Source organism: Netta rufina (assembly GCF_964035555.1).
Source record: "Netta rufina genome assembly, chromosome: 3".
NCBI lineage: Eukaryota > Metazoa > Chordata > Aves > Anseriformes > Anatidae > Netta > Netta rufina.
Window position 1 is genome coordinate 44,763,759 of NC_140125.1, and position 23,006 is coordinate 44,786,764.

General features: G+C 43.8%; 1 protein-coding gene across 1 annotated transcript in view; it reads right to left on the bottom strand.

Annotated features, from left to right (window-relative positions):
- Nucleotides 1-6,036: 6,036 nt before the first annotated feature.
- The window catches only part of PGBD5 (piggyBac transposable element derived 5), a gene marked incomplete at both ends in the record, with an annotated part of 62,501 nt that continues 45,531 nt past the window's right edge, over nt 6,037-23,006 (bottom strand). Inside the window, 4 exons of the mRNA XM_084285162.1 lie at nt 6,037-6,232; nt 7,882-7,987; nt 13,553-13,750; nt 20,754-20,934. Of these exons, the coding sequence (XP_084141288.1) occupies nt 6,037-6,232; nt 7,882-7,987; nt 13,553-13,750; nt 20,754-20,934 (681 nt within the window). The remainder of the gene's footprint in view (nt 6,233-7,881; nt 7,988-13,552; nt 13,751-20,753; nt 20,935-23,006) is intronic.

The window sequence follows — 23,006 nt, forward strand, 5'->3', positions numbered from 1 at the left end:
TTCAGATCCCCGAAGCACTCCGGGATTGTTGCATTTACATCAAATGAGCACTTTTGCAGAGTGATGTTTTTTGATGGATAAGGTTTTTGCACTAGAAATTGTGTGGACCACCTTGACATCTACTGCTAGCAGTTATTACTTCAGAAGAGTGACACAAAAGGGATTTACCACTTAAGGCCTTTTCGTGATACCTAACAGCTGCTCACCAGACCCATCAGAGTGGTGAGTGTGTGAAGGGTTTAAAAAACCCAAAAGCACAACTCCCCAGCCCCACAAACGAAATCCAATCCCCTCTCTTTGACAGCGATGCAGAGCTGAGGAATGTTTCAGCCATTCCACTGGGAGCAGCAGGAAGGTGATGCTGAGATCTGCCTTGGGCCCACACGAACCCGATGGGGCAGCATTAATGGGGCAAAGCGGGCAACACCGTCACAGTGACTGCAATTAGTATAGGCTTCCGAAACAATACCCTGTTTCATTGTCGATTTGCCAGGTAGCAGGAGGGATCAGCAAAGTAATACTGTAAAAGCAAAGGGAAAGGCCAGCTCTGTGTTGTCACCTCTTCCAGACTGACCGAGAACTAGTGGGATGATTTGGCTGGGCGTGCTCCCAGTGCAAGGAGCAAGGGAAGCAAAGCGTAGGACAGGGAAGCTCTTCAGGGCTAGATTGCTGAAGAGAAAGAAAAGGCTCTCAAGAGGAGAGAAGAGACCCTTTTTGTACAAAAGCACATGTATTTTCAGCTGTTCCCCCAGCACTGAGATGCTTATGCAGGGGTTTTTCCAGTTTGAGTTCACAATGCTTGTGGAAGGAAAGGTAGGTTTGGGAAGAGCCTTTACAAGAAGGAATATATACCAAGTAGCACTGGTGGTAGGCTTGCATTTGAGCAGATGATGACATGATCTGTCCGTGCACAGTACCCTAGTTAATGACAGGCCACGTACACAAATGTATTGAACTTGGAGTTCCTCACCTTCCACATCACTGCTAACATTCCTTTGCTGCTTGCACGTTTTTCTCAACCAGACTGAGATGAGCTCTTGTTTTACAAATCACTAATTTCACATCACTCACAGCAACGAGGAAGTGCCATGGCAAGCTCCACTACAGAGATGGCTGGAAGACTTCACATAGTCTGAGTAATTATTTGTTTGGACTTCACATTGATGACTGGAGTATAGCACAGCTTCAGATTCCCTGTGTATCTCCTCTAAGCTCCTCTAGGCAGGCTGGGCTGCTGTTTTATTTGGTTTTCTCTTACCTTCAGGACATCTTGGTATTGACGCATGCTGGCCTATGTGGAGCAAAGAACCTGCGCTGACAAAGTCCTACAGCCCCTGCTGAAGAGCAGGACGATGTCTGTCATGCTTTCATCTCAAATTTGGAAAAGTGCATTTGAACAAGAAAATGCAAAACATGGACTTAATCAGCAAGACTGCAAGCTCCACTTCACAGTTTCATCACCTGTGCTGTGCCTCAGTGTCTGATTATGGAAGAGGAAGCTCCTGTCTGAAGGGATAATGACGGCTGATGATTACCGGTGGTGTTAAGAGCACTTTCCAATCCTTGCATGGAAAGAGGCAGACATGCAGAATTACCAGTGCAGCATAAACCCCCACTCACCTCTGCAATCAGCCACAGGACTAGTGGATGCTAAGACAAGTAAGACTGAGCCACTGGAGGCCCCCCTCAATACCAATCAGCTAAAGACAGACTGCTAAATAAATGGTAGAAGAAAAGTAAGATCTCTTCAGGAAAAAAAAAAAAAAAAAAGCCACGTAAGTGTAGCTGAAGGTGAAGAATGGGAATGCTGTTTTGAGTTGCTGTTCGTAATGTCAGTCTGGAAAGAGCTAAATTCATTTTTCTCTAGGAATTGTCTGAAGAAAACAAAGTTGTACCCATTTAGTGACATCAGACATCTTTAAATTGGCATACTCAGACTACCTTGCAAATGAAGATGGGCCGGGGCTAGAGAAAGGAAATGGAAAACAGAGACAAGATGTTTTTCAGTTGTGCCCTAGTGTCGAGTGCACAAATGGGCTGAAGTAAAAAGTGGCAGAGTTTCTGCAAGCCCTTGAAGCTTTTTTCAGCTAAGACATCAGCAGTGGAAACCATTTCACAGTGGCTTCTAAGCTCTTGTGAGTGTTATATTACACACTGGGAAAAGAAATGCTTTCCAAGAACAGCTCGCGGCAGGACAGACATTTCTTGAAAGAAGTCCTGTGCATAGAAGGTGGTCAGTATGTCTCACTGATGGTCTCAGTTCTCTGAAACAAAGTTTGCATACCACCAATAAACTGTTTTCAGAAGTACACGTGAAGGAAAATTCAGTTCATCAAGACAGACATGAGCCTTCCCAACCCCATGTCTATTTCAGCTTCAAACTCTTATTTCTCCCCCTGGAAAAATTTAGAAAAGTTCCTCTGTGACCTGTTTGGCATTTCCATTGTCTTTTAACTACTGTTGAGCTTTAAGATCTCTTACCCAGATTGTCTCAAGGATACAAAAAACTAAAGGAAACCAAAAAACTTGGCATCATATCACAAGCCATTGCACAATTAACACACACGCACACACTATAACTAGCATCCTCGCACTACTTTGAGACTAAATTCCTTCTTTTCCTTTAACTAGGGAGAAACTTTAGTGTTACGAGCAGGTGGGGAACCAAATCTGAGTGAGCCAGTTTGCAGGAAAGGAAATGCTACCGAATCTGAGCTGCAGTTAATAAACCTTTGCTCTTCTAAAATGATGAAATTTCTTCCTTAATTACTTTGCCTTGTTTGTAGGAACTTAGAGAAAGTGCAAGACGCTTTTTTAACAAGGAAAAATCCTAACTTTCCTCAACCCTATCCCCTCCAAGTCAACAGCTGGAGAAGATAAAGTTGAACAGTTATCTGTGGATATAGACTATGCTTTGGTGGGTTTAAGAGCCCAAATTCAGGCATTTTGTACATATAAATATATAGAAATATTTTTGCTTATTTATGGAATGTTTGTGCATGTTTAGGGCACCAGTTCAAAATGATGAGGGATGGTTAAGGCTAAGAAAATGAAATTCATTGCAAAGCTATAATTTTGTCTTAACGTTTCTCCTTTACAAAGGAGACTAAAGCATCTTCCCTGTAATAGTCAGCCACTGTGTAATCCCCCATCAACTCCAATTCTAGGGAAAACTACTCAGGACCCAGTCCCTGAGGCAAAAAGCTAGGACCTCATCATTTGAGCTCAAGTAATCCACATAATTAAAAACATAACTTGGTGGAAAAAATAAACATTCGAAGGCCGTGGGCCTACTGACACCTGAAACTGAAAAGGCATTTTCTGAACAGGAAGGTGTAGAGCCAGGCCTTTGCGCATACACAGCAATGTAACAACTGGCAAAGGGCGCCAGATCTAGCTCCAGGGGCCAGGATGTAGCTGGAGAGTGCTGTGTTTGCTCCTCGGAGGCACGAAGTGGCTCCCAGGAGGTCATGCAGGCCTCTGCATCTCTGCTGGGGGCACCTGCATCTTGCACGTGCTCTGGCTCTGCGGGGGTTCAATGCAAGGAGGCCGGGCTCCCAGCAGCTACTCTTTGTTCCAGTTGTCAGACCAGCACAGTTCTTGCCAGACCTTTCCTTGCTGCCCTAACTCTGACCACTCAATAAATTTGCAGGGCTTAATGATGTTGTAGTTACTCTTCCTGCTGTAATGAAGTCTGGCGTTGGCTGAGCCAGCAGTAAGAGCACCATTTGTCTTCAGGTACCTCTGTGGAGTTTCCTAAGAAGCGGAAACTTGGACGTTTGCTGAACTTTTGTTTTTCACACCTCATGCTAGCCTCTCTTCCACCCTCGAATATCTAGAAGCCTGACAAGAAGCAGCCATGCCACATGTTCGGTCTGGAGAGGGGTGGCCTCAGTTCCTGCTGGGACAAGATTTGAACTCATCCTTGGTCTCCTACATAGCCCGGCACTGCCGAGGACTACAGCAGTACAAACCCTCTCCTTCCTCCAGTGCACAAGGTTGTGTCCTTCCCCATGCCTGTCTCCTGGGTGCAGACCTTGTGGACTGAGAGGTGAACGGGGTGCTTAAGGAACCTGCTGGCAGGCAGGGCAGGCTGCGTGGGGCAGTCGCCAGGCTGTACTGCAAGCAGAACCACCATGGACCTGGCTGTCCCCTTGCTTTCCCTGCAGCCAGGTGAGATCTGCCTAAGTCTACTCCAAAAAATAGGACTTTGGTGGAAATTGAAAGCTGTCAGTGCAAGAATGCTCTTTGGGCTAGTCAGTAATTTACAAGCTCCTGCTGGACTCTTCTGCGATGATTTACAGGCTTTGCGCTTGCACAGTGCCTTGGCATCTCTAATAACCATAAGAGTGAAATTTGGAGAGTTCAGAGGGTACTTGGTCGCCTCTCTCCAGACAGAAACATATAACCTGTGGAGTTACAGACTGATAAAGAAATAAATCAATTGCTCTATTCCTCTTAAATCAGCCCAAGTCATTCTTTGGTAACACCTTCCAGAAAATGCCAGGCTTGTGGTCCTAAAACCAGCTGGTTCTTTAAGCAACGTAGCTGTGCCCTGTAAGTTAATGCCATTCGGTTTGTGTCCATCACTGCTAACCTTTAGAATATGGAGCTTTTTTGTTGATTGAGCTGTAGACTGAAATTAATACCGTGTAGAGGGCAGGGCAGCATTTCACCTCCATGTCAATTCTTTCCTGTTTCGGTCACACTCCCCTCTCTCTCTCTGTTGCTTTCCAAGGCTTCAGTGGCCTTCAGATTCCACCAACACCAAACCAGCCACCGGCACCAGCTCACCGTGATGCTCATCCTCTACAGTGCTACTAAGAACAGGTGAACCCTTTGAGCTTGCTCTGTTTTAGTTAAGTTTAACATCTGGTTGCAGTCGGACTTCTTTCTTTTTGCAAAACACAATGCTATGCTATTTTGCTAAACATGTAATCTGCTTAATTACAACTATTGTGGCAAGCCCGGCATTCTAGTAAGAAGAATACTTATAGAACATCCCGCAGTGATGATGCAAAACACACTGCTATTACTGAATTATTTTTTTTCCTGCAAACTGTGTGCCAAATGAAGTTCTAAAATGGACTTACAAAAGGAAAAGAAACAAATTGTTTTTCCTAAAAAACTTGAGCCCATTATGTCAGACTTTTAAGCAACATGTAAGATACAGTTGAAATAAAAAAAATATAATTGTTATACTCTCGTTTTTGATCTGTATACTGACCGTGGCAGTTACGATGTGAGGCAGTATTACTTCACTCTCTGGCTGTGTATAAAATGTTTCGTTTCATCCTGGTTTAAAAAAAAATCAATGTCACGTTTTTCCATTTTAAATTCACTAATGTATTTGATTACTTCTAATTTTGCTGTGTTCTAGCTGGGATCAAATTGCCTTATGCTTTTTTTTTTTTTTTAAGAAAACAAAATGGAAAGAAAAAGTTTAACCAGTTCTCAGTTCCTGGCTGCCTGCCTTAAAGGTTTTGCTTGTCAATATACTTGCTTAAGTGTTCGTGTCTCTGAACTGCTTCTTTTAGCACACTGTGAGGACAGCACTGATTCTCTACAAGATGGTAGGCACTCTCAACCACAGCCCATGGTGCAGACTTACATTACTTGTCCCAGAATTGAGTAACTCCAAGTAAGGTGTATAGAGTTTTTTGCAATGCCCACCTGGGACTGCTGAGCTATCTCGGCTTATGACAAGCTCTTAGCCCAAGAGGGACTTTACAAGATGACCCTGTTCGACAAACAGTATTGAGAGATAACGAATTTAAGTCCATTTCTGGTGTACAGATACCCACGGGGCATTCACTTATGCAATTTTTTGTCAGCTTTTCTTGTGGCACTTTCTGTAGAACGTTTACATCCAGCTGCTACTAGGAACAAAGTTTCCACCTCTCTAGTGGCATCACTTGGCATTTTTGGATAAGGACAGCACTGGTGGTGTCAGAAGTTCCTTGCTTTGCTGTTCCAGGTGTGGTATCTTCTTCTGCTTACCTTCCTCCCCCTGCCTATGCCACCAAGAACATTGCATCAATGGGAGGGTGAGGTGTCTTCCAAGCCCAGGAGCTCCTTTACAAGTCTTTCACCGAACTGTGCACGGCTATACCTTGTCACGTGGTAGGCCTCTGACATTTTGTAGAGGATGTAGGCATTGTTTATAGCGATGCTGATGGCAAACCAGAACACTTGTTGCCAGGTCTTGTTTGGTTTGTGAGAAATGAAATACCTAGAAAGCCAAGAGGGAAAGAAGAAGGAAAAAAAAAAAAAAAGTGGTATTCAGCCATCACTTCCATCTGGGAGGCAAGAAATAACCCTGGAAAAAGATTCCTGCAGTCCCAATGGGGAAACAGGACCACAGCTTACTGCCAAGTGCAAGTATTAAATAATTTTGTACATTTGACAATCATTTACAGTTAGTTATCTGTCTCTTTGGTTTTGTAAATTTCTAGTAGTTTCCAAACCTCAGCAACCTTCCCCTCTGTATTGCTGCACATAAAATGATGCAGACTCCTAGAGCTTGCCTGTGACAAACATGCAAGTAACGGGAGCCGTGGGTCTGAATCCTTTCAGATTGTAACTTAAAATTGGCCCCCCCTCCCAAACTCAGGCCTATTATGTTGCAGTTCAGGGAAGACTGCTCATGCCTCTCCTCTTTTTTTCCGAGTTTATCTTGATCGTAAGTGAAGACTGATTTCTGCTGTTGTCAACAGCACGTGGGAGGATGTGGGGGTAGAGCCAGAGCATGCAGTGCTGGTATGTGGAGCACCTCCTCTCCATAAGGCAGGAGAACTAGGAAGGACTGACAACCTTATATTTAGGTTCTGACTAATTCCACGACTACCAGAATATTCTCTTCAGTCATAAGATTTCCCACTTCCCTACTTTTCATTTTTTTAGCAACCATTTAAATCTACTACCTCATCTTTTTCTTGTACTGCTTTCCTCAGACCAGATCCCAACACTGGTCTCTAACAACCGCCTCCTCCTCTTTCCTATCTTATGCTCCATTCTTGCTGCTTTGCTCAGAACTGACTTGGAAAATCCCTGCTGCTTTTTCTCTTTCCCCAGTTTTTAGCTCTTGAAATCTTCTGCACCTCACTGCTACTCCCACAGCCAAGCTTCACCACTGCTATTCTTGTTTCTGTTTCTCCCCATTACATCAAGAGCTAGCCAAGAGGCGCACAACTGGAATCCCAGAGCCAAAAAATCTAAATTCCCATGAAAGGCCTACATTCTCTCAGTTTACTTAGATCAGGTTTCCATCCAAAACTGAGTATCCTGTTCTTCTGGCTCAAGGTGACACAAATACCACCAGGACAGATAATCACCTAAACACCATATGATGATAAGGGTGGGGAGCTAGCCAGCCTGAGAGACTTGTAGACCTTTGCTGAATTCTCAAGCTAGCCTTGACTTTGATGTGGCCCAAAACATGACCAACCTGTTGGCTCATCTTCCCAACTCTTCTTACAGGTCATTTTCAAGATGGTAAGAACATAATGCTCTTAATTTTATTTTATTATTTTTTTTAACTGGTGGAAGGGGCCAAAGCAACATTAGCATGTTTTTTGGGATTATTCGTAAAGGTGAAAGTCAGGGGAGTAAAAAATTCAATGTGTGCAATGATGTACTCATTCATCTCCTCACTCCTGCAGAGACTCCTACAACACGGCTGGCAATGCAGCTATCCCCATCGTGCAGAGCCAGCTTCTGATCTTTGACTAAAACAGGAGTTTTGTCAGAGATGAATTAAGTGAAAGTAGGACTGGGCTCCCAGCTGCCGTTCAACATGGAGAGCTCAACCAGTCCAGCCATGGGGAAGGAATGAAAGAAACACATCCACACACAGACATACACATCCTTATTCTCACTTACTTGCTGTATTTGTCGTCGTATTTGCAGATATAGCTAAGGTGAGCAGCAAATGCTTCAACAGCCAAAGGGCATGGAATTTCTCCACTTTTTCTCTTAATTATAACTCCTGCATCAATTAAAAACATAACAGATTTTATTCCACGTGATAGGTTTAGCAATTTAAAGATACATAGTTTATTATAAAATAAACGTTATTGCTAGTTTCTGTCTCCAAACTGGAAAGTGGTTCCTCTGTTATCTGTAACAAAGATGCTAATTTGATTTTTTTTCCATTGGTAGTATATTGAACAAGGGAAAAGGGAAGAAGAGGGATCATTATTCAGTCAGAGATGCTTCTACCTGCTTGTAGAAGGGAAGGATGAATGAAATAAACTTGCAGTACTTTACTGAGGAGTCCATTCCCTGATTTTTGACTTCACAGTCCTTCAGGGTTTCATGGTTGGCTCTCAAGGGACCGTCTCTTGCTCCACGCCTGTAGCTTATTGTCTAGTGGGGATCCCTGCTCTCTCCCAGGCACAACAGTATTTTTCTCTGGGTCTAGTGAAGCACAGGCTTGGTTGCATCCTTTCTCAGCACTGTTTCAGTACAGATACAGTTCTGGGCTTTCTCGTTTCTCCAGCCTTCAAGCTCCCATTGCCTGGATTCTGCAAACTCTTTTACAATTGCCCTTAAAATGCTCCTCATGGTTTGATTGCAGACTTCACCATTTCATTCCTTCAGCTGGAAGTCTCACTCCATCCATTATCTCTGTCAAGCCCCCTGTGCTGTCCAGGCTGGCAGGCTCTATTTTGAAGCAAGACTTATGACACATACTAAATGTCATGCTACATCTGAGCCGTGCAGCAATTTATTTCAGTTTTTTAAAGTCTGATTTTTCAGGCGTCCAAAACGATACCGCCTCTGAATTGTTCAACAATTCTCCTTTCAACTCCATACCCCCAAACTGGGTGTAAATGTTCTTCCTCTCCTCCCCCTTCTCTCTTTCTCCCCCTCTTTTCCTTTCCAGAATTTATATTTCCTTTTGCAAATTGCTTTGTATTCGCGATCCTTAAAAATGCATTGTGATGGCAGCTATGTGGGCATCACACACTCCCTCTCACTTTTTATTATATTCTGTGCAGCATTCCTCTGTATTGAGACCATAAATATCTTTATATGCACATTATTTTTATAGCCGTTCCTGCGTTTGTTCTGCAGCCACAGGGCCATCCCTCCAGGGAGGCAACTGCTGGAGCCGGGTTGTTTTTAGCTGCAGGTCTCTGTGGCAAGCAGCCCCAGGCAAGCTGACTCACCGGCACCTCCGATGAGTTATTTCCCCTCCTGGTCCTCCCCCAGCAGCGCAGTGCTCCATCCCTGGCAGCCCTCCAGGGGAACACACTGCCTGCTCTGCAGCCCCAGCCTGCCCTCGCCTGCGTGCTGCTCTCCCTGGTGCAGGCTGCTGGCATCAGCTTCGGGTTTGGTGTTTTTTCACCCTGTAAAAACTCGGTACCCGGGATCCTGAGATTAGCCAAGACCCGGGGGCTCTGTTGGAAAGTTTCTAGCCAGTACGCTTGTCAAGCAAAGCTTGGGAAATGGCAGCCTAAATGAAATAAGCAGAAAGACAAGGGCATGCGTGTTTGTTTCCTTAAATAGTTAAGTTTATGCCAATCCATAATTTTTGGAGCTAGAATCCTGCTTTTTTCAAGTGAAGGCTCAGTAATATCAGCACTTACTTCCCCCTTGGCAAGCGCGAAGATTTCATAACATAATATAACAGAGTGGGCACTGTGTGTTCCAAGTGCTATACGGCTTTTTTCAGGACTTGAATTTGTTCCAGTTTTTTATCAGAACTGCAGCCAGGCAGGTTCGTATGAGGTCTCGTGTTCATGGTCTTCCCCTCAGAGCCCCACTGGCCCCATCCTCCCTTTCACCGTGCTTGGACGTAACCCTGTGAATTTATTCCCACAAAGGACGCATGGAAATTCAAGGTTAAAATCCTAAGCTACCTGTCCTCAAACATACTTTTTAATGTTAAGCTGCTTTCCCCAGACTTTCCAGTTCTGAGCCAATCTCTCACACTTCCAGCTCCTCCAGGGCTAAGAATCACACTGGGGCTTGCTCGTACAATAGTTTCATACAGCTGCAATGCCTCCACAGCATCTCCTATCTTTTTTTCTTCCAGCTGCAGGGTCCTCAAGGCAGGGTGGGCAGAAAAGGTACAGGCAGCATGGAGAAGCTATTGAGAACTCCCTAGGGAAACTGCAGCCCTTGATACTGGCTGTGTCAGTAGGATTTTATTAGTAGCTGGTTCCTGATGCTGCTACTTTGCTCCCAGCTTTCTCATCATTACCGCTGTCTCCTCTCCAGCTGCCTCTCCATGTTTCCCTTGCCTCTCTTTAGCTTCCTGTCTAGTCCATACCCTAAGTGTTAAACCCTGTTTCTTCCTCCTGCCACCCCAATCACTGGTGGGATGCTAACATGCCACTTGCAGCTATTTGGTCCTTGCCTTCTGCACATGGGGCCCAGACTTCATTTTCTGTCCTTAGCTATTGTCCATTTAGCATCTAAGCAGAGCGGGCTGGTGAAGAGCATCTCTGAAAGCTCTTCTCCATAGTTAGCTTATTAGCTTATTGCTGCCTCTCCAAAAGATCTTGGGTTCAACAAGTTTCTGTTTAAGCACAATAAATAATGCCTGAAAGGAAGCAGCCCAGCCCCTTAACAACTTGCAGAGGAGATGCTGCTTCCAGCTCTGCACGCTGCCAAAGCCATGGGATTTCCAGGGTCTGCACTGGGCTGGGAACCCTACACAGCAATCAGGGCCCTGCTTCCCGAGCACCAGGGACCCTGAGGCTCCTCCCTGCAGGTCAGAAAGCCCAGGATTCCCCAAGTTCCTGGCAATCCTGCTGTGCAGCAAGTGAGCTTGCTGCCTGCCCCATTCTGCTTTGCACAAAAAATAGAGGTTTTAGTTATTTCTAGACCATCGTCCTGGAGCTGCTGGGAAAGCAGACACCAGACCTTGAGTGGAAAAACAAAATGCAGCTGTGTCCCACAGATGGGGAGGTTTGGACCAGCACATCACCTGCTTTAGATTAAGGGTAATTTTTTACTCCCTGGGGGTCTCAATCTCTTTTGACTTCTCAGTATTTCTGCAGAATAGGCAAAAGGGAAAAATTCAACTCAAGCTAAAGCTTAAGGGAAATTAAAAACCCTGCTGAATTTTGTTCTAGGCAGAAAATTCATACTTGTTAGCAGCATAAGCAGGACTTTTTTGCAAGACCAAAGAAATAAGACTCATCCTTTAGCATCTGAGGTGATGTATTATGACACACCGGTTCAAAACATCCATAATAAATAATGTGCTGCGTCTAAGAATAGTATTCATAGATCACCTCTGACAAGTGTACTGCCCTCCTGGTGCCTCTGGCTTGGGTGGGATTTGTACTCCAAGTACTTTTAAGATTTACCTTCTTCTCTACCTTCCTTTCGATTGCAATAAATAGTTCACTATTAGCTACATCTATCCTAGGTCTTGCTTTGAACATCTCATCTTCTGTGTTTTTACGTTTTCTTTTCATGGCCTCCTCCACCCCCATCTAAGTGTATGCTCAACGTGGAAACACACGATTTATTGACAAGTGATCCCACTGGCTCCAGTCTCTGTCTGACTGCCCTGTATGGGTTTTATTTCCATTTTTCCCTACCTCCTCTCTCGTTTAACACACCTGCCCAGCCGGCCTGTGCGACAGGCTTGCTTCAAGGAGCACAAATTCTTCCTCTTACTCTTCCTTCTCCTTGTTTACATCACTTTGAGGAGTCTTTGGTGATCAAGCTTCAAGTTGGTTTAAACCAGCATTGCTGCACTGACTTCAGAGATGCCAAATTAGAGGCAGGCAATCTGGTCTCCTATCTTCCCGCTGAGCCTCCATCTGTTCTCAGATCTTCACTCGAGACTCTCTTCCCCCTGGCATGGCTCTGAAAAGCCAGCCTCAAGTTTTCTGCTCTGATTCACCCTGAACTATCTTGGCTGTCCCCACAAGCATTCGGTGAGCAAGAAAGATATTATGCAGGTCCGGCCCACCACACGCACAGGTCCTAATCAGTGGACCTTAAACCACCTCACATATGCAACCTACAGTCCTGTCCATGCTAAAAACCTGCCCAAGGTCATTCACAGGCACAACCATTCACACTGCTCTGCGCTGTGCTGAGGGCCACCGCTAGCTCAGAGTCTCTTTGAAAGGGGCGGTTAACACGGATGCTCACAAACAGAACAGTTTTCTAACTCTCTTTTTCGTAGCATTTATGGATTTATACATTTATGAAACTGCAGGCTCCATACTAGCACATATCGACCAGGTGACATTTAGTGATATCTCGTCCATCTAGAGCACTTGGCAAAGTGCAGACAAGAAGCAGCACAAACCCTGACTGACTGCTCACGTGGGTGGGCACTGCTCCAGTGACTGGTTTCAGCAGCAGCACTGCAGCTTCATTTTTCCTTCGTGTGCTTGTTTTCAGCATCAGCATTCAGACACCAGCCCGTACATGTCACTAAGCCCTCACTGTGCAGTACAGAGGGAGGCGAGGAGCCCAGCAGAAAATCTCAGAATCAGCCCCGCTTTGCCAAGGAAACAAGCCTTGTGGCAAGGTGTTGGAAATGCAAGGGCATGGATGGGTGACCGAGGTTCAAACTCAGTTCTTCACCCCAGTGCACAAGGTGCACTGTACTTGTACACCTTCACCTGCCTAGGGTTCACCTGGGTTATGAGCAGCACACATGAGCAGGGACATTGTCAGCTTCCCAGCTTATTGTACAGCAATTCATGCCCTTATCTTAGCTTCTGCAGTCTAAATGCATATGTGAGAGTCACTCGGGGCTCAGAACATGACCGTACGTGATGTCTGTGACTTGGTGGCTTTACAATCAAAGGTTTAGGTTATTCTTGTCTGTCTCAGCATAGTTCTGAATAACAAAAATTAGGAGAAACTGAAGCAACATTTTCATTGAAATTGAGTTTCAAAGAGTTCGCTCATCATATTACATCTTACAGACGTTTCCAAACCTTCTTAAAAACATTTGTGTATTTTTGTAAAGGGAAAGATTTCAGGCATTAAGAAGGTCTTTGAACCTTCATTTGAACTATCCAAGTTATCTGTTTCGGTTTCTTTTCATCAACTGCTAAAATCAATTTAACATATAACAGGAAGCCTTAATCATATTTACTTCTGGCAAAAAGACATTTGTTTGTGACTAGTTTTTTTTACTGGATAAGATAAATTAATTGTCGGATCTGCTCAGAGTTCTAAGTACATCATGACATTTATTAATTTTTCTGTAGCAACAATCCTACGAGATGCTTTGCAAACGTGGCTAGTGTAAGTGTTATACAAAAATAACACCCTTCTTCCCTCCTCTGACTATCAGCAGAGATATCATCTTTATACCTAAAGGATGCAGCCTCTACCAGCTCAGGCAAAGGAGGCCACATTAGCAATAGGCTTTAAACTTTTTATGGGAAACAACCGTAGCTGTAAGAAGACACAAAAGGCAAGTCGTCACCAGTGCAACCATTTATGTAGGATATTGTGATCAAGCTCTTTGTTCAGGCTTATTACCAAATTCTGTGACTCATTTTACCTTGCCACTTAAAGCACGTGCACTTCCCAGATGAGCAATACCAACACTGCTTACCTTGTTGAACCGGTGAGTAGGCGTTAGTCAGGAAACGGAAGTGCCCCTTATTGTACCAGCAGATCAAGGACATGTTCCCCTTCATCCTTATTCTGTACTGTCCTCTGGACGGGGGAGTGTTGGGGTTGTTCAGCATGGATGGAGGTAGGCCTGTGCAGTCACTCTTCCTGGTGCTCAGCAACCCACAGCAGTAAATCGCTGCATGTGGAAAAAAAAAACACCATTCCCTATCAGCAAACCTTTGCATAGACCCAGAAATCAAGAGCAGTGGAGCAAGTCTGGCTGACCTAACTAGACAAATAGCTTGTCCACAATGTTCTAGTTGAACAAACACTTCAGCCAACTGGCCTTCTCCTGCAGTAACATTTAATGTGTTATTTAACATACCTAACATTTGTGTCCTACCTGAATGACTCTGGAAACTGAGACAAGGGCGGAAAACCTGCCCTCAAAAGGAAATGTGTTGACATCTCCTGCACTGACACAATGCAGTGACAAGGAGAAGAATGCAGGGTGTCTTCCCAATAATGACATCTATAATCTGTGTAATATTCTTCACAACATGTTTTAAATTGGACTGAGAAATATAAGCCGTGATATGCATTACAGAACAAATCAGAATTTATGATCCAAGAGAGTCTTTGATGTTTAACTAAGAGAATAAATTGTGGAGGGAGCAGGAATGGAGGGAAAGCTATAACATCTTTGCCGTTAACTGAAATAAATTCTCCTACATAACTCCCATTATGCTTTTAATAATATACACAGCTGACAAACTCGTTTAATCTACTGCTTCACTGTGCCGTCCACTTCTTGTTCTTCATCTTGGCATTCCTTGCACCTGCATTATCTGGTTTGTAAGGGAAATACTTGTTAAGCAATTAAGAACTACTAAAACATGGGTTTAATTAAATAAATAAATAATTAAAAAAGCATATTCCAAAGGATGGAGAGGATGGAAATACAAAGTCCCATGAAAACAGATTTTAGGGAAAGGAGATAAAAAAAGTCCCAGTAGGTTTACCCTGGGTGGTCGCTGGGTGCCCACCCAGCCACTCTCTCATTCCCTTCCTCAGCAGGAGAGGGGGAGAAAAGACAAAGGAATGCTTGTGGGTTGTGATGAGCACAGGGAGATCACTCACTGTTACAGGCAAAACAGACTTGGCTTGGGGAAGATAAATTTAATTTATTGCCAGTTAATAACAGAGTAGGATTGTGAGAGCTAAACCCACATTAAAATAAGCTTCCTCTTGTTCCAGCAAGCAGTGGCCTGGCTGAGTGAGCACTGATCCTGTTCTGCAGGCACTGGAGGCTCCACACACGGGACACCAGGAAGCACATTCTGCTGCTCACAGCTTCTTGGCCTTTTCATAGGTGAAAGAAGCAATGAATTAAATCTAACTCTGCAAATCACATCTCAATGCAGCCAGGTGGGGACAAGTGAGATTTTGCTACTACATTAATAATAAAAGTGCCTGAACTTGTCATCAGGCCATTAAATAATAATGGTCTACTTCCCTTATTTCAAGAGAAGGGTAACTTCTTGAAAAAGTTAATTAAATCCAAGGAAATCTTGGATGGAAATTTCCCCATTCTCCCTTGGTTTTGCTTCAACCCACCTGCGTGGAAAAAATAGATGGACATGGGCAGGTGACATCTGTGCACATCATCCACATACCAGCTATGGCCTGTGGTAGTTTAAAGCTAATCTGTCAGCTAAGATTGTTTGATCAAATTTTTCATCATGAATAATTTTCCACACTGGATAGTTGCATATTTTTAAAGGGGAAATGTTAAGTCAGACTACAGTTTCTGGCTTCCCCAGAGCATGTTACCTATGATGTTTCCATTTACGTGGCTCTTCTGCCTCTGTCTTTCTGGAATGACACAAGTTTTTGAGGGCGGGTGCAGCCTTTGCCTTTCATTCTTTTAGTGCTTGGTGAACTGAGCATATCCTCAATGGCTAAGGCTCACAGATATGACAGAAATACTAATGTAATAATTGCTAATACTCATGGATCAGTTCAGTTTTTGTGGGCATGTCTATGAGGAACTGAGACTTTCTCATCAGAAATTTGAGATGCTCATGTCAGGAGAAGGTCAACCATCACAGTGGTGGTGCTACTTTATTCTGAGAGAGGAAGGCACTCAACTGGTTATTTCTAAGGAATGAATCAATCCCTGAAAATCCGTAAGTTCCCGCCACAAAAGACAACAAGAAATGTCTGATAGCAACAGGCATAGAATCAATACAGCAGGAACTGCACCCCCAATCAAAGGCTTTTTTTAAAAAAAATCTTGTCTTGCTATGAGGTATACAAACACTGGCAGTCACATTCCTGCAAACTTGGCATTAACATACCAAACTTTTAAAAAGCTTTCTTCTAGCCAATAGTAAGATTTTCCTGCTCTGATAACACAATCCTGAGAAGTTTCCTTAGCTGCCTAAGGTTTATGACTCACTGAAGGGTGATACTAACTCTCTCCATAAGACTGCAATGGTCCAAAACTAAGCTAATAACCACATTAATGTGCTACAGCTTCAAAATAGCAACAGCCATCTCTGCAATACCATAATAATAATTGTAGCCTTCCCTTTACTGCAGGCAGTAAGCCTGCAGAAAGCTTCCAGCAGATGTTTCAGTCCTCATACAGAATGATGGGAACCATTTCCTCACTCAGGAGCACGCAGTGTAACCTCCTTGCTACACAGCCCAGAAAGATGCAACACTTCTGCAGATTTACTAGGGTCTCCTATCATGGATGACACCCTTAATCTATAGAGATTTTAAAAACCACGCAGTTACTATAGCAATAGAAGTAATAAAAACTAAGCCCATTTGGCTCAATGAAGTTTTTGCATTTAATTAAATCTGAATCACAACAGGTGTTTGCCGCATACATACGAGTCAGTGGAGACAGGTTCTCCTCCTCTGATCGTAAACTATAACTGCATATAAATGCAAAAATATAAGTTAGCTTGGGCAGTGACTAAAGCAAGAAGAGGAAGTATGGCATGGTCACTCAGGTTCATTCCTGAGTCTTCAGGCTCTGCAGAGCTTGTGCCTGACTGCCTTTGTAAAGGGTACCAATAAAGATGTGGAGAAACAGGCGTCAGCCCAGTTCAGTTCCTCTGAGTACACATTCTTCAATAATATATCCTGAATGCAACATTGGGTTATGTCAGAATCAGCACAAGTGGGGGGCCTGTTGCGGGAAAGAGATGAGAACTTGCTTTAGTCCCTGTGCTGGAGCTGCAGGATTCTGCAAAGCTCCTGCAGGTGCCATGGCCACTCAGGCTGGCAAGTCCTGCAGCTTCTGCCAAGCCCAGCTGCTCTGCAGGACAGAGGCAGCTGCTCCTGCTGGTTCAGAAAGTGCAACAGGGACTTTCAGGGGTCATAACATTAAGGGAAGCACGGGACATGGGGCTTTGGGAGGTGCTGTCCTCTGCAGGCAACAACGCTTGCTTAGAGGGGAGAAAGGAATGTGCACTATGAATGACTGTCACAGCAAATAACAATGACAGCTGTCTCAAAGAAAAGAGAATTTGGGGCATTTCGGTGTAGGTTTCCAGTTCTATTCAGAGGCCAGAAAAAGAAATGTTTTGTATGTCCCCTGAAAAAGAGCTCTATTCAGGTTTTTGATTTTGAAAAAGATCAAAGTGTCCGGGCTTATTTTTCTGAAGCTTTCTCATCTCTTGGTATCTTCAAAAGCCTTAGAATTATGTTCACTGATATCCCTTTATATTACTAGACACATATTCTCTACCGTGGCACAGTGAAGGTGCTACACGGCAGGCTGTCAGACAAGAACACCGTGTTTTTTTGCAGTAATGCATGTGTGGCTTAGGAAAAGCAAACGGTAGTTGCAGGTCCACAAAAGTCTTCATAGGATCACAGGATCCTATGGATGATTGACTCATTCAGGTGGGAAGGCAACTCAGAAGGTATCTCCAGTCCAAAGAAGGGTCAGCTCTGAGGACAGACAGGGCTGCTCAGGCCTGCTTTATCTTGTCTAGGCTTGCAAACTTCCAGGAACAGAGACTGCACAACCTCCCTGTGCAGCCTGCTCTGCTGTCCTCAGAAAATCCTTGAGTTCAGTCTGAACTACTTCTTTTGTTCCAACTTAGGTCTGTTGTCTCTCATCCATCCACAAAGCACTACTGAAGAGCTGGCTTCATCCTCTTAATGCCCTCTCCTCTGGGTACAGGAAGGCTGCTGTTGAGTCCTCCTGAAGCCTTTTCTTCTCTGGGCTGAACTAGTTCAGTTCCCTCCTCGGTACAGAACATCTGGTCCAGCCCCTGATATGGTTCACTTACCTACAGGCTACACTCCTGCACAGCTCATGATAGTGCTGACCATCCTTGCTGCCAGGGCACGCTGCTGAATCACGTTTAGCTCACTGGCAACCAAGAGCCCCAGGTGCTTTTTACCAAGATTTTGAGAGGAAATAATATATTTTTTGGTGGGCGTCTCTAGATTTTCCAGAATTCCCTTTGGTTCCCTTAAATGTCAATTTAGGTACCAAAAAGTTTATAGTTTCTCAGCATTATCCTATTGAAATCTTCCCCTATCTCTCTGTCAAGTTACCACCACCACCACCCTCCCCTCAAAAGAATAATGTAAAGGAATTGTTAAGATGAACCCCATTTTTTTTCTGTTTAGAGCTCTCACTGGCATCTCTCTCTTTCTGCTACTGATCCTAACCCAGAAACTATTTTTTCTTGAACAAGAAAAGTAAATTTGACAGTTTAGGAATGGATCTTAACTGTCATGAACACCTCAGCACAGATGCTGTACTCATCAAAAGGCTCTCATGACACTTCATCGCGGTGTGGCCCTGCTCAGGTTGTCGGCCAAGCCACGTACCACAAAAGCATTAAGGTCACTGCTGACGGTGGCTGTGTGATACACTAGGAGAGATCTCTCTGCTGAGTCCAGGCTTCTCTGCCTGCCTCTCCCCAAATGTACAGCCAATGCAGCAGGATCCCAGCAGGTGCTGGCAACACGTTACCTGCTCTGCAGTGCAGTCAGCACACACCATCTCCTCCAGAGCTCTTACTGACTCTACCACTGCTTGACATCTCTGGTGTCTGTTCTCTTCCAATGTACCATAGTCCTTCCAGTTCAACACCCCCACCGAACCTGTGACCAAGCCCATAGTACCCCATGGCAAACACAGACAATCCCCTGTCCTTATTAAACATACAGACTACCATGTTCTCACCATGATCTTCTTTATAAGGGAGTTCTAACTTATTTTGCAAAGACAGTAAATCTGCTGTCTTAGTGTCTGCCTCCCCCACCTCATAGTTTCACCCCTAGGAAAGCGACGGTGTGTACTGGATCATAAATTTAATTTTGGAAGCAGCTGTCAAATATCGTAAAATGTCTCAGGAAGCCATATAACAACCCATGAACCAAACTGAAATCAATATAGCATTAGCATATTAGATCAGACAGTAAGTCAAAACTGCATGTGGTAAGAAGTCATTATTAAATTTGATACCTGCTAGAAATTGTTAATTTGAATGATCTGTTCAGTGTAAAGACCATGAATAATTTACCCCTGTAAACAATTTGAATTATCTGTAAGTACTAAATGGGTTTAGTACCCAAGCACCTTTTCCACAGGGGCTGTGGACCATCTGGGTCATGCTGCATTGTCTCTGACCTCCCCCAGCTAAGCACAAATGGTGTGACTCAGAAGTCAATTTTTGTCTGCCAGTCTTTAAACCTGACACTTCTCAAATATAAAGAATATATGGGGTATCCTCTAGTTTTTTGACCAGCCAAGTCCATTTTAGTTTTGGTAGTCTTAAAAATGTAATTGTTATAATCAACTAATAATAAAAATGGTTATTGACTATAGAACAGAAGAGAAACCATCCAGCGTACCATAAATGTGCTTGACTTTTTCCCATCTGTCTGTTTGCAGCATTTGGGAAAACCATGACCTCTTTTGTGATAATATGGTAGTATTCCTCTGCACTCTGTGAGCTTCCAATTTACCTAAAATAAATTAGGAACTAAGTCCTGCACAGAGCTCAGCAGAGACAGCTGTCAGTGCCAGAGCAGTCTGAAGTGCAGGAATGAGGGGCTCAGCTACAGCACTGTTATCAGCTGACTGGTGTTCTCGTTTGAGATAAGAATCAAACTATTGTCTCAGTTCCAAGTCATTCCCTCTGCTTTGGACCACATTTCACTAATATAATGCCAGAGGTGGATTTAATTTTCTGCAATGGAGAACATGTCAAAGGCAAAACTCGGTTGTCAGTGGTATGCTGAAAAGGGAAACAGCCCTGTGGCCTCCTTCTACGTGATGCATAATGGCAACCTCAAGTCTTAGTGCTGCAAAGGATCTACTGAATGCACTACACTGACCCTGAAAGGCTGTGCTGACTGAAGAACTAGCTGAAAATTACACTGAGATAACTTTTAACTGATTATCAGAGTACAAGAGCCTGTAATCCAAGGGAAGTCCTCAGTATTTCTCAAATAAGGTAGTATGGGGCTACTTCACATAAGGTGAAGGGGCATTTGACAGAAAGGATGTCCTGGGGTTGCTCTCTGCACCAGCATACTGGCTGGTAGAGCCACACTGACACAACGATGGGCATTCTGCTGGCAAATATACTTTGGTCAATGTAGAGTTTATTATGCTTTCAAACTAAAACGTTTCCTACCAAGGCATATTTGTACCAGCAAAAAGCTGAACCATGCTAGGGCTTTTGCAATGGCATAAAACCGTCATGCAGAGAAGTCACATCTAACGGATATCCAAACAGCAAGGACTTCTAAGGCACACCTTGCAGGATTCATCCCATCCTTAGTCTTTTACAGTGGGAACAGAAAAATTACAGGCAGCCAGGGCATGCCTTGAACAGTCCCCCAGGTCATGCAGAAGATTAGACCTCACATTTCTAAGGCAAGGAACAGAAGTAAGGGTTTTGAATACCCTTATTAAAAATGTTTTTATGTTCTCATTTTTAAATTGGAAGATTTAAAGAGCATAGACTCAACTTAGAAAGTCCTCTGCATAGTACCTTTCCATGAATGAGATCTCTTCCTAGAGATGACCAATTTATTTGTACAGAGATATTTAAAATCTCACTGAAGCCTTTGGGAAGTTTATTGAATTCAATGGCAGGAGGTCTCTAGGTCTGTGGTCATTAAAACCCAGTGAGTCACCACATACACACCTTGCTTCTCAAATTCTTCAAAGAGATTGAGGCTGGTAATGCTTGGGCCAGTGAAGATGATGTAGTTCTTCCCAGAGGCATTCTGACAAAGGCTTTTGGCCACCATACTGTGCAGCTGCGGTTTGTTCTTCAAAGCATCCAGCCCGTCAGCACCACTCCCTTCTTTGAGATGGACATAAATCTTAAACGAGAAACAGGAAGAAAAGTCAGAAAATTATAATGAATCCAGAGGGAGCAGATGCAATTGCTAACATACCTTCTCATCTGGAGACAAGCTGAGGATCAAGACAGCAGATACTCTTTATAAACTGCTAATATCCAAAGACCGTTTCAAGGGGCTGTTGCTTTAAAACCACCCCAGGTTAGCTGGCATAGCCGCCAGCTAAGACAGGGTCCTTTGTCTCAGCTCAAGGGCTTCCTGAGGTTCTTGCCACTGTCATTGTGCAGTTTGAAGACTGTTTACTTGGCAGGAAACGTCTCAAGTCATAGCAGAGATTACATGTTGTACTGAATCTGCATTGGCTTTATTGCTGCCAGCAAAAGAAGACATGGAAACTTCAGTTCCAAAAAAGGCCTCTACTAGATGACCAGAAGGAAATGGCCCATTAGCTTCCCTGCAGTACTGTTCACATTTATTTCTGCTGGCAGCAACCATTTAGGCTGCAATGCAAGTAAGTGTGTATGAACCCCTGTAAGTGAAACTGCTCGGGCACAGCACTAATTCCAAGATCCTTTACTTCGATCAGGATTTGGAGACAACCCACCAGAACAGATTGAACCAGGAAGCAGGGTACACTGCAATATGCTGCTTTAATAGTGAAATAAATGCCTGGCTCATTTATAAGGCCGCTGTAGCTCTAGCACGTGTGCTGCTGCTGTGCAATTCACACCGCTATGCATGGCAAGACAGCTGCCACCATCATCTGTAGGTGGACGTGCATTAGAGGGCAGGAACATTTATCCTTAGTAACATTACTGTAACTGAACACAGACAATCACAGAATCACAGAATCACAGAATCACAGAATTTCTAGGTTGGAAGAGACCTCAAGGTCATCGAGTCCAACCTCCAACCTAACGCTAACAGCCCTCCACTAAACCATATCCCTAAGCTCTACATCTAAACGTCTTTTGAAGACTTCCAGGGATGGTGACTCCACCACTTCCCTGGGCAGCCTGTTCCAATGTCTAACAACCCTTTCAGTGAAGAAATTCTTCCTAACATCTAACCTAAAACTCCCCTGGCTCAACTTAAGCCCATTCCCCCTCGTCCTGTCACCAGGCACGTGGGAGAACAGGCCAACCCCCACCTCGCTACAGCCTCCCTTGAGGTACCTATAGAGAGCGATAAGGTCACCCCTGAGCCTCCTCTTCTCCAGGCTGAACAAGCCCAGCTCCCTCAGCCGCTCCTCGTAGGACTTGTTCTCCGAGAACAAGTAGAACAAGCTTGTGACCAAGCTTCTTGACAAGAAGCATGGTCACACCAATTGAAAGAGCACTGAAGGAACCTATTCCTGCTTTCCTACAAGTGATCTCTCTAGAAAAGACCTGCATTGCCATTCAGAAAGAGAAAGCACATAACCCTTTCTTTGTACAGAAGCCTTTGATTTTATTTCACTGACAGTATTTTACAAGCATAACTTTCACCAAAGTTGAACGCCTATCAAAACCAACTAGGCATCTGACCTTCATCTTGTTCCAAAAGTCAGGAGAAATAACCTGCTGGAAAGAGAAATGAGAAGAAGCAGGCCCTGTATTCAGTCACTCGAGTGGCACTGTAACTCCATGCTACTTCCAAAGATTTAAACACACACACACAAATGCAAATTTTCAGTGGAAAGACATGTATTTGCAACAAAACTCAAATCTGCAGAGAAAAAGATTAAACTTGCTAAGTATTCAGGGGTAGGGAAAAGGAATTGTGCCTTGTTTGCTGGAGTGATGTATCCACAACATTTTGTTAAATTTGCTTAAGACATCAGCCATCCAGAATACACAGCATTGCTTTCCTGTAGATGCCATTTTATCTTACCAACAGACTCCTTCATAAGAGAAACTTCATTACAATGTTCAGAGAATAAAAGTACTTGTATGTTTGCAGTAGTGCTCTCTGTAATTTTTGATATATCAATGATCTTAGAAGGAAACAAAATTAAATTAAAAAGCTTCTCCCCGTTTTAGATGGTGCATCACCCAGCACTGGTATTCTAGGGATATTAATATAATATTCCTTAGCTATTCATCTATCATGGA